General features: G+C 39.5%; 1 protein-coding gene across 3 annotated transcripts in view; it reads right to left on the reverse strand.

Moving 5' to 3' along the window:
- Positions 1-12,912, reverse strand: part of psd2 (pleckstrin and Sec7 domain containing 2) — a 182,972-nt gene that overhangs the window by 22,009 nt on the left and 148,051 nt on the right. For all 3 annotated transcript variants that reach the window (XM_072590834.1, XM_072590833.1, XM_072590832.1), the window contains 3 exons: positions 11,707-11,777; positions 8,412-8,569; positions 3,410-3,554 (listed from right to left, as the gene is read on the reverse strand). In XM_072590834.1, the coding sequence (XP_072446935.1) occupies positions 3,410-3,554; positions 8,412-8,569; positions 11,707-11,777 (374 nt within the window). The remainder of the gene's footprint in view (positions 1-3,409; positions 3,555-8,411; positions 8,570-11,706; positions 11,778-12,912) is intronic.

Raw genomic sequence — 12,912 nt, forward strand, 5'->3', positions numbered from 1 at the left:
GTATCTCTTATTAAGCTTATGTGACGTTGAGACAAGATGGTTCAGATGAGGTGATGGAGAATTGCAGATTGGCTGGGAAGGATTTAAAGAGAGAGTTAAGAAGAGCAAGGAGAGGACATGAGCAGTATCTAGCAGGGAGAATAAAGGAGAACCCTAAAGCTTTCTATAGGTATGTGAGGAATAAAAGGATGACTAGGGTAGGAATAGGGCCAGTCAAAGACAGAAGTGAGAAGTTGTGTTTGGACCCTGTGGATATCGGAGAGGTGCTAAATGAATATTTCTCATCTGTTTTCACTCAGGAAAAGGAGAATATTGTAGAGGAGAAGACTGAGATACGTGCTATTAGACTAGAAAGGATTGAAGTTAGTAAGGAGGAAGTGTTATCAATTCTAGAAGGAGTGAAAGCAGATAAGTCCCCTGGGCCAGATGGGATTTATCCAAGGATTCTCTGGGACGCTAGGGAGAAGATGGCGGAGCTTTTGGCCTTGATCCTTGAGTCATCATTGTCTACAGGTTTAGTGCCAGAGGACTGGAGGATTGCAAATGTTGTGCCCTTGTTCAAGAAAGGCAGTAGAGATGACCCAGATAATTGTATTCCAGTGAGCCTTACATCTGTTGTAGGAAAAGGTTTGGAAAGGATTATAAGTCAGAGGATTTATAATCATCTAGCTATCGACAATTTGATTGCAGAGTCACCATGGCTTCGTCAAAGGCAGGTCATGTCTCATAAACCTCATTGAGTTTTTTAAGAAGGTGACTAAGCATGTGGATGAGAGTAGGGCAGTTGATGTGGTGTACATGGACTTTAGTAAAGCCCTTGATAAGGTTCCACATGGTAGGCTTTTGGAGAAAATGCAGAGGCATGGGATTGAGGGTGATTTAGCAGTTTGGTTTAGAAACTGGCTTTCTGTAAGAAGGCAACAAGTGGTGGTTAATGAAAAGTATTCAGCCTGGAGTCCGGTTATGAGTGGTGTGCCACAAGGATCTGTTTTGAGACTGTTGCTGTTTGTTAGTTTTATAAATGACTTGGACACAGGCATGGGTGGATGGGTTAGTAAATTTGCAGATGACACTAAAGTCAGCGGAGTGGTGACAGTGTGGAAGAATGTTACAGGTTGCAGGGAGACTTGGATAATCTGCTGAATTGGGCTGAAAGGTGGCAAATGGAGTTCAATGCAGATAAATGTGAGGTGATTCACCTTGGGAAGAATAACAGGAAAGCAGAATACTTAGTCAATGGAAAGATTCTTGATAGTGTGGATGTGCAGAGGGATCTTGGTGTCCATGTACATAGAGACCTGAAAGTGGCCACCCAGGTTGATATTGCTGTTAAGAAGGCATACAACGTGTTAGGTTTTATTGGTAGAGGGATTGCGTTCCGGAGCCGTAATGTCATGTTGTAACTATACAAAACTCTAGTGTGGCCTCACTTGAAATATTGTGTGCAGTTCTGGTCACCCCATTACAGGAAGGATGTAGAAGCATTGGAAAAGGTGCAGAGGAGATTTATAAGGATGTTGTCTGGTCTGGAGGGAAGGTCTTATGAGGAAAGGTTGAGGGACTTGGGTCGTTTCTCATTGGAGAGAAGAAGGCGAAGAGGGGATTTAATAGGGACATACAAGATGATCAGAGGATTAGGTAGGGTGGACAGTAAGAGTCTTTTTCCTAGGATGATGATGTCAGCTTTTATGAGGGGGTATAGCTGCAAATTGAGGCGTGATAGATTTAAGATAGATGTCAGAGGCAGGTTCATTACTCAGAGAGTGGTAAAGCATGGAATGCCCTGCCTGCCAATGTAGTTAGCTCAGCTATATTAGGGGCATTTAAACAGTCCTTGATAAGCACATGGATGATGGGATAGTGTAGGGGGATGGGCTTAGATTAGTTCACTGGTCGGTGCAACATCGAGGGCTGAAGGGCCTGTTCTGTGCTGGATTGTTCTATGTTCTATGTTCAAGAAAAGAGTTCACCATCACATTTTCAAAGCCAAATAGGGATGGGCACTAAATGCTGACCCAACCAATGACACCCTCATCCCATGAATGATTTTTTTCAAAAAAATCCTCTTGCGACGATGCTGTTCCTTTAATATGGTTATGTTATCTTTGGCTTTCCTTTTGGAGAGGTCATAGAAGCAGCGATTCTGAAAAATCTGGGTTAAACTACTTGAGAATGCTTTCATGCTGAAAAAAAACACTTGTACAATGAAAGGGGAGAGGCCAATTCTCACAGCTCAGCTTTTCTTGGGTTTTGTTTAGTTTGGGTTTTAGCAGTCTGGCTGTTCACTGAAAGTAGTCAGTCACTTGTGAAGCTGCTACACCCAAAGAAGCAGGTCCATGCTGATCCTCCCTCTCTCTGACTTCTCTCCTTTAAGAACCAGTGTTGGATTTTTCCTTTTTTTTTCAAAGGGGTGTTTATCGGATTGTTTCAAGTATTTGGAAAAGCATCATTAAGTTGGGCTTTCGGATAAGTTAAGCTACTCTCTATTCTGTTCTCTTTTGTTTGTTTGTTTCACTCCATAATCTTGCAAATAAATCTATTTTGTTTAAAACTAAGTGATTGGAACAGCTGCATCACTGCTGGAATATCCACTATACACCTGCTTGAAACAACTATCAAAGTTTGGGTCCAGGCTACTTTCTTGAAATGTTTGAGGGGATCTGGCCCCTGATGCATAATACCTCTCAAACTATAAGCCCTCCTTCCCTCTCTGCTTCCTACTTACTCACTCAACAGGACACCACATGACCTGTCCTGATCCTGTGTCACCATTATCTTCTCTCTCTTCCACTTTTAATGTACCCAATCCTTCTCTTTGTCTTATTTTGTGCACCTCCTCAAGACTGATGACTCCACAGTATCCTGACTGAACTACCTGGATTCCCCAAACAGCTTGCAATCAACCCACAAGACTCACTCCGGCCTAATGCCCAGACTGCAAGCACATGGATACCTATACTCGAACAGGAACCACACCTGGCTGACCATGACAATATTTCATGATTGCAATCTGATGTACACATTGACTAACTCTACTCCCACTATGTGCACATTGTTAACTGGAGCTATAAATAATGATGTTGCAGGATCAACCCTTTTTTTTCCATTAGATGACTGACTAGGAATTTTAATACTTGCTACTGTCATGTCTTGGAAGGATTCAGAGGTTTATATGCAACCTCTTTGGTCACATTAAGAATGCACCTTCCTTGGCCATCAAGTCCTTGGGTGGGATTCAAACCAAGAGCTTCTGGTCCAGATGCAGGGGAGCTACTTACTGCACCACAATACATCCATAAGCCAATCAATGGTCCATATCAATTCCATGGCAAAGATCATTTTGAAGGCAAGTGGCATATTACACTTGACAGTTAACAATCCTCAAACTAAATAACTTTATACATTTCACCTGGGAGAGTTTGGTTGTAGAAGAAGGAAGAAGAGGCCGGCTGAACTTTTTTAGTGACCCAATAGCAGCTGGAAAGGATGGTGCTGAGAAAATGGCAGTTACCAGGTTTATTCTCAATATCCAGGAATGCATTTCCTCTTCACTTCTGTGAAGAAATGACAAAAAAGTGCGTAAATATTACTTTGAAAATATCAATCTCTATTATAGTATTTAGGATTTTCTAAAATTATCAGAATAAAAAACAGGCCAGTGAAGAAAGGAAATGCAATCAGCTTTTCAATTTTTTAAACTATATCAATTCTTAGGTGATGTTACAACACAACATAAGGTTTCAGAGATAGTAATATGCCACTGTAAAGATGATTGTGTAACTTCTTCCTTAAAATGTGAAAATTCCTTGATGATATATGATATAATTAATAATTAAAAGCGACAACATGTGTTACAAAGAAAATTTTATATACAGGTATAAACATTTATTATTTTCACATTTTCTGTTCATAGAAAATAGTTTAGCTGTTCAGATCATCACCCTTTTTCTCTCTCTTTCCTACATGCCAAAATTTGAAATGAAAAGATAAGTATTTCACAAACAGAAAAAGAAATTGCTGGAAAAACTCAACAGGTCAGGCAGCATCTGTGGAGAGAAATCAGAATTAATGCTTCTGGTCCAGTGATCTTCAGGTATTTTATAAATTTTGTTCCAAAAAAGATTTTAAGATTTATAGTCCAGCTTATTTTGTCGTAGTTTGCAGAACCTCTTATACGCAGAAAAAGGCAATTCCAGTTGCACTATTAGAATCAAGCCAAAACAGTTGAGGAAAATCTTTACATTTTAAATGCTCAAACCTGAATCTAAAACCCTTCCCTTTGTGCTATTTCTCAACTGAAAAGTGCAGTACTGTGCAACATACCACCTGTAGTGAAACATGCTACCATGAAAATAAACTAAGAGAGACAAGAACTTGAAAATACAACTGAAAACATGAGGGACTATGAGATAGTGATTCCTAATATGAAATGTGTATATCCATTTGTCATTTATATGTAAAGTTCACTGAAAAGCAATATGTTCCACTGTGCTCATATAATTTAAATTGAACGCCCATAGTGTTAGGTGCGTTAGTCAGAAGGAAATTGGTCTGGGTTGGTTATTTTTCAGAGGGTCGTTGTGGACTTGTTGGGCTGAAGGGCCTGTTTCCACACTGTAGGGAGTCTAAGATAATCTAATTTGAAAAACAAGTAAATTTTAATCATGATTGATCATAATTCTTGAAGGAGCCTTCCCTTGCAATAACATTGCAACCGGTCGAAGTCAGAGAGTGGTGGTAGATGGTAAATATTCAGCCTGGAGCCCAGTTACAAGTGGAGTTCACAGGGATCAGTTCTGGGTCCTCTGCTGTTTGTAATTTTTATTAATGACTTGGAAGAGGGAGTCGAAGGGTGGGTCAGTAAATTTGCAGACAATATGAAGATTGGTGGAGTTGTGGATAGTGAGGAGGGCTGTTGTCGGCTGCAAAGGGACTTCGATATGAGCTGGGCTGAGGAGTGGCAGATGGAGTTCAACCCTGTCAAGTAGGAGGTTGTCCATTTTGGAAGGACAAATAAGAATGCAGAATACAGGGTTAATGGTAGGGTTCTTAGTAAGGTGGAGGAGCAGAGGGATCTTGGGATCTATGTTCATAGATCTTTGAAAGTTGCCACTTAGGTGGATAGAGCTTGTAAGAAGGCCTATGGTGTATTAGCGTTCATTAGCAGAGGGATTGAATTCAAGAGTCGTGAAGTAATGTTGCAGCTGTATAGGGCCTTGGTAAGGCCACATTTGGAGTACTGTGTGCAGTTCTGGTTGCCTCACTTTAGGAAATATGTGGAAACTTTGGAGAGGGTGCAGAGGAGATTTACCAGGATGTTGCCTGGAATGGAGAATAGGTCGTACGAGGATAGGTTGAGAGTGCTAGGCCTTTTCTCATTCGAACGGCGAAGGTTGAGGGGTGACTTGATAGAGGTTTATAAGATGATCAGAGGAATAGATAGACAGTCAGAAACATTTTCTCCGGGTACAACAGAGTGTTACAAGGGGACATAAATTTAAGGTGAAGGGTGGAAGGTATAGGGGGGATGTCAGGGGTAGGTTCTTTACCCAGAGAGTGGTGGGGGCATGGAATGCGCTGCCTGTGGGAGTGGCAGAGTCAGAATCATTGGTGACTTTTAAGCGGCAATTGGATAGGTACATGGATGGGTGCTTAAGCTAGGACAAATGTTCGGCACAACATCGTGGGCCGAAGGGCCTGTTCTGTGCTGTATTGTTCTATGTTCTATATGTTCTATGCTCCAACATGAATTATTTAATTTTAAACACTGGTCACTCATTGCCAGAAGGCTAAAAGAAAAAAAAGGGCTGTGATGTTTGGGAAGAGTGGCAATGAAAGCATAGGGAGAAGATACAAGTGCAGAAAGTTAATTGAAAGTAGATGACAAAAGAGAGGAAGCAACTTGCAAATAACCAGAGCACAGAGAATGATAGGCAGGTTCTTATCAAAGAACATGACATCTTTAACACTCCATATGTCAATACGTTTAGAACTCTGCTTCCTTCACTTATACTTAACCAGAGATAGACTTGGCTGTTCCTGTACCACAGTTATACATCAATTATTCTTTGATACAGAGGCATTAGTGTAATATCAAACAATTTGTGAAATTTTAACTTCTTTTCAAATACATTTCATCATGTTATTGTACCTAGGAAATCCTGTGTTATTGCAATCCTTAACAATCAATTTTTATTATTGGCGTACAAGATTTAGATTTTATTGATTGATACACGAAAAAACCTTTTTTGAAATGCGTTGCACTAATCACGGAGACAGAATGTAATTATTTAATTGAAAATAAACTCTACATTTGTAGTATCATTGATGTGGTTAAGTAAAGCAATACAATGTGTTGTGTGAAGTTCTTGAAGACTTCAAAGGAGGGTAACAGTTAACGATAACTCTTAAATGTCTTGATGCTACATTTATTGGGTAAAGTCTGAAATACAGATAGATACAGGTTGCCAATCATTTTATCTCCAAATGCGCTATATTTACATAGATGCATCCACAATCTTATTTCTGTCCTTCATTCATCTCCATACACTTGCATCTCGAGGCCCAGCATAAGATGGAACTTCCCCATGATCAGAATTGAACTAATTCCTCAAATAATGTGAAATTAACATTTGGTTGTCAAAAGGAGGCTTGATTGGAAGTCTTAAAGCAGAATCCAGCTGAAAAGTTTACATCTAAATTTGTTTCCAAATAGAGAGAATAAAGACAAACTAATAGGTATTTACTTTTGGGGATATGCAATGCCTAATTTAGCTTGGAATAGTTATACAATGAACTGATTCAATTAAAATATGATAGATGTACCAAAAACAAATGTTTGTGTCAAATCATCTAGCACAGAATTGATTGACCAAACATATAAAAATTAAGCAAAAACAGTTTCAGAAAATATTCACAAGTAGGTACTAAGTATCTTAAATGATTTCTTCAATGCCCTTCCATAAAAAGTTTTTAAAATCACTGAGCAGAAACTGATAGCCAAGTTCCATGCGCTTGAAGATGGCCTCGACCATCTTTTGTGTTCATGTTGCACTACATGTGACCCTCTGCCCACCCCTCCACACTGTTCTATATCTATGAAATCTTGCTTACTGTTCTGTTTTGACACCATCACCTTGATAAATTGTTATGATCTCTCTACTTTAATTGATTTGGACAGTTTTGCATTACTTGTTACTTTGATTAGAGCCTCAGCATGTGACTCCTGTACCTATCATGTTATTCCAGTCAAATAAAAACTGATAGAACTGTGGATGCTGTAAATCAGGAGCAGGGAGAGGGGTTGCTGGGGGTGCTCAGCGGGTCTGGCAGCATCTGGGAAGACAGGTCAGAGTTAACATTTTGGGACCAGTGACCCTTCCTCTGGTTTTTCTTCACAGATGCTGCCAGACCTGCTGGGCTTTTTTTTTAGCAACTTCTGTTTGTGTTCCATGTTATTCCAGTCTTTTTTTTTGTCTCCAGCACCACTTTTTTTTTTGTAATTATCTCTCTGCCTCATTTAATTGAAAATAGGTCATTCCTTAGGTTGTTCTTCAGCCATTGACAATTTACTCACACCGTCTAACACCCTTGGTCACCTGCATAGACTTATTAGTCGACACTCCACTCACACCATTTGCATGATCCTTTGATCTCTCTGCCCTTGATCTCTCTGCCCATAAGTTCTGTGTCTGTGTGCTCTTCTCTGTCACTTCACCATACTGAAGGAGGTATGCACCGAAAGCTTATGATTTCAAGTAAGTCTATTGGACTTCAGTTCAACACTGGCACCTCCACATCATTTTCAAAGCAGATTAGCAACTGACTGGTGGCTTTGCAAAAATCACATACAGCACTATAAAGAGATATGTAGTCAATGATTGATTTGTAACACAATTACATTAATGTATCACTTTTATAGTCATTGGGTGGTTCAGAACTTGAGTACTGCTGGTTTGTCGAAGATTTTGAATTTAACATCTGAATTATTAATCAATTATAATATGAACACGTTATAAAAGTTTGGTGCTGTATCATACAACTTGCTGCAGCATAAACTTATAGCAATGCAATGGGTGCATGGATTTTTTTTTCAGAAGCCCCATTCTAATTGGTAGCTCTGAAAAACATATCACAAAATTTGCTGAGTCAACCAACTGATAACGAACAATTATCTCAGCAACAATGCGAAACAAAGAACTGTGAATGCTGGGAATCTGAAACAAAAAACAGGAGTAATCTGGTAGCATGTCTGGGGAGAAAAACAGAGTTAACTTTTTGAGTCCAACAATCCTTTATCAGAATGTAATTTAGCAAATTAAGGGGGCAGGTCATAAAAAATCTACTTCCAAATTAAATTTGGTTCAAACGACAACATAAGTGCTTAAAATAGATATGTACAATATTCTTACGGTGCTTGGAACAGAAAGACTCTCCAGTCTGCTGTCTTCAGTTTAAGAACATTGGGCCGTTTGCTGTAATCAATAGCCTTGGTTGCTAATGCATGGTGTATGCGAATAGCATTTTTCAGATCCACTTCAGACAAATCTCTATCTAGTTTATATTCATCCTGGAAGAGATACAGATAAGCAGAACAGTTATGGTTTTCATTCTGAAGCTTCATTATAATTGATGATAAGAAAATCTCCATTACATGATATGGACACAATTCCATTCTGCTGTAAATATTTTAAAATGATAAATAAATGTTTGGGCTAATTTTCTCCACTAATCCCCTTTCTCATTTTATGCAGCCCGACAATTCTTCAATACCTAATCCGTTGGTTTGAATCAAGACTATACATGTCTGTTAGCTATATAACCATGGTAGAACCTCATCTCAATATAATTGTATTCTCATATTCCCATTGGAGAGAAGTATTTTTCCCCATTACTTAGCTCAGAAAGTACAGGGAAGGTAGCTCCAAGATATGCTGCACCTGCTGGAATCAGGTAAATTACTTGCAATGAATAAAGTGCATTACACCAACTAATAATTCTAGTTTAATCTCATGTGACATTTTATCTGTCAATAAATATTATGAAAGGTTATCAGAAACAATTTCAGCCAATGATAATTCTATTATAATTAGTATTTATTACAAATGAAGAAATTATACCCACAGATAAATAATTATGAACTCTTAAGATATAACTCTACTAGTTCAAACTCAAAGCCATTTATAAACTCTCCCTCTATACATACATACAGGCAGTCACAAAAGAATGAGTGTTATGTGCAAATGGAAAGACTGAGAAGGTAATTCATTGGTTCTTGCCATAAGGTTTGCTGAGATAGTCCTTTTGTTGCTTTTCAATCTTCGTCCCCAGGTACTTTCATTTGTTTGAAGGAGGCAAAGGGTGACTTGTTCACACTTACAAAAGTCTCTGACTGATTCATTTGAAGTGACAGCTAGTTGAGAGGAATAAAACAGCTATTTGAAGGCTCGAAATGCCTTGTTTTTAATCTGCACAGCAAAAACAACTCTTCCTCTTAGATTTCTGATGGTTTCTCCCTCAAACATTCACAACCACAAGTTGTTCAGCACAGTTGCCAGTAGGCAGGAAACCTTAACTGGTCACCAAACCACAGACCAATCAGCTAAGTGTTGCCAGCCAAATCGCCCTTTGTCTATGGGATGGCATGGTGGCTCAATGGTTAGCACCGTTGCCTTACAGCACCAGGGGCTAGGCTTCAATTCCAGCCCTGGGTGACTGTCTGTGTGGATTTTGTACATTCTCCATTTATCTAGAGCCTCTGGCTCAGGTTTGTCCCTTACTAGGCTTTTCCCTTGGCTTGAACCAACGACTCTCTAAACAGTAGTTAGTGTCAGGTAACTTTTTTAAAAATGCAGTAATCTTCTAGCATTCTTAGATTCAGCCCACAATCAAATATACAGAAAAAAATGCTACTGTCCTTACAAGAAGGAATAAAAAATGACATCAGCATGCTCAATTTAAACATAACTTGCTGCTGGCACGTAAGAAGTTCCACACAAGATTTCCCTCTTTAGAGACAAACAGACAAACAGCAGTGAAATATGCCTTTCCTTATTAAGACACCCTCCAAACAAGATGAACTACAGATGGAATATTCTAAGTAAATGAGGAGACCCCACTGTTTAGTCACAAAATCAAAGCTGTATTTAGTGAGAATGCTACAGTAGATGAGGCTTTAAAGGAAGCAGTGCCCCACAGATTGAAGACTCTGCAGTTTTGCAGGTCTCAGAAGAAACCATCTGGGAGAAAGTGTGGACTGCAGATGCTGGAGATCAGAGCTGAAAATGTGTTGCTGGAAAAGCGCAGCAGGTCAGGCAGCATCCAAGGAGCAGGAGAATCGACGTTTCGGGCATGAGCCCTTCTTCAATTGACGTTTTGGGCATGAGCCCTGATTCCTGAAGAAGGGCTCATGCCCGAAACGTCGATTCTCCTGCTCCTTGGATGCTGCCCGACCTGCTGCGCTTTTCCAGCAACACATTTTCAGCTCAGAAGAAACCATGACTTATACAGCTCACTTTACAATAACTTATATAGAGGATTTACCTGACTGCAGGGCCACTACAGACAGTATCTTGGACAAATTACCCACTTTCAAATGCACAAGTAGATAGTTTGGTGCCAGAGGGCAAAGCAATATTTGAAAACAGCATGCAGAGAAGACTGCTCAGTATTAGATTAGATTTCCTACAGTGTGGAAACCAATCAGTCCACACCGACCCTCCGAAGAGTAACCCACCCAGACCCATTTCCCTCTGACTAATGCACCTAACACTATGGGCAATTCAGCATGGCCAGTTCACCTGACCCACACATCTTTGGACTGTGGGAGGAAACCGGAGCACCCCCACGCAGACGTAGGGAGAACATGCAAACTCCACACAGACAGTCACCCAAGGCTGAAATTGAACCTGGGACCCTGGTGCTGTGAGGTAGCAGTGCTAACCACTGAGCTACCATGCCATATTGCTCCAGGTCAGGATGGAGGAAGGAAAACGTGTATGGGAACAGTGAGGCAGCATAATACAAAGGAATCGTCTTTCTTTCTGCCCATATCAATTAGGCCTTGATGTATTCAAAAGTAATAACCTGGTACCATTTTTATTAACACCACTGAAAATGGATTGAACTCACTAAAATCAGTGAAATTTAATTGATAAAACTACACTGACTCATTTAATAATTTCATGATCACACACTGGTTAGTTTCTAAATAAACAAATTGAGTTAATTTGAGAAAGAAAATGATTAAAATGTCCCCAACAGTGACAGAGTGCCTTGGAAAATCTGACAATTTAAATGGTCTTCTCAAACCACTACATTGCTAGAATCTCATAATTTTGACATAGGACTGAGGCCAGTTTTGTAGACAGAGTAGAAATGGGTCTGGGTGGGTTACTCTTCGGAGGGTCCGTATGGGCAAACTGAATCTTAAACTAACATAAAATGACACAAAACACACAAATATATGTTTAAAGATACACTCAGTTGGGTTTAACATTATCCAGTCTTTTGAGTTAATACAGTCGAATCCACCGAGATTTTATTGATATTACTAGAGCTAAGAAGAAGAAATTTTAGCCCATTAATCATTTCTTTGCAAAGCAACTCATTACAATAACATGTGCCTACAGGTTTCTATTCACTTATGTATAATGTATATGCAGACTACAGATATGTGCAATTAGATTTTTTTTTAAAAAACACTACCTTTTGCAAATAAAGAATAGTCCCTTTGAGCACTGCATAAAATTTCTTCCATCCTCTTCTTCCTCTAGGAGCTACAAGAAAAATGAAATTCTAAGTCATACTTACTAATATGCTCTTCTAATTATATTGTTACAAATTCTGATGGTGTATTCAAAAGGTATCATTAGGACCTATAAAATGAAAATGTTTTTGAATGAACATAGTTACTCATAGTCACTTCTTGGTCATACTAAGGTTATAATCAGGATGGAGAATAAGTCCATGATGGTAGTTACTCCAGGCATCGGGAGTTTTGATTCCTTCAGAATTTAACTTGTTTTGAAGACTTAAAATGCCCAGACCTTTATTTTCCCCTCTTCCTTTTGTCTCTGTTACCTCTCTCAATGACATCGTTCTTTTCCTCATCTTATCTTTCTTTCTGGACATGACTTTACAATTAAATACAGGTGCAGTACCTCAATTCTGGCTGCTCAAAATGTGGTGATGTTGAAAAACCTGGACATTTTTTTGAAGTACATCTTAACCTGCTTTTTCCTCAATTGCTATGGAGCTAGAGAGCTTAAGAAATGTACAGAAAACTGAACGAACAGCGGACACTGTAAATGAGAAGCAAAATCAGAAATTGCTAGAAAAGCTCAGCAGTTCTGTGGAAAGAAATCAAAGTTAATGTTTCGGGTCAGGTGGCCCTTCCTCAGAACTGATGGTAGCTCAGAAAATGTCCATTTCATTGCAGAAGATAAGGTGGTGGGAGAGGGCAATAAGGTGTAAACAATAGGTGGGGATAGAGCCCAAAGAACGGGAAGAAGAGATGGACAGACAAAGGAATGGATAACGGTCTGGCTTGGAGAGCGAATAGTTATTAATGGGGACTGTAAGTGGCTACCAATGGGTTGGGTGTAATAGCAGACTATGTGATAACAAGGCTTGATATTTGGGGTTTTGGGCAAGACATGGGAGAGCTCAAACCGTAAAGTTGTTGAACTTCATATTGAGGCCAAAAGGTTGCAGGGTCCCCAAGTAGAAAATGAGGTGCTTGCACTGAGCTTCACTGGAGCATTGCAACAAACCTGAGACAGGGATGTTGGTCAGGGAACAGGATGGTGTGTTAAAGTGTTAGGAAACAGTACCTCATTTGCTGCCAGACCCAGTTAGCTTTTCCAGCAATTTTGGCTAATGTTCTATACTGGTTATTGCATCATTACATTT

Source organism: Chiloscyllium punctatum, chromosome 20 (genome assembly GCF_047496795.1).
Source record: "Chiloscyllium punctatum isolate Juve2018m chromosome 20, sChiPun1.3, whole genome shotgun sequence".
NCBI lineage: Eukaryota > Metazoa > Chordata > Chondrichthyes > Orectolobiformes > Hemiscylliidae > Chiloscyllium > Chiloscyllium punctatum.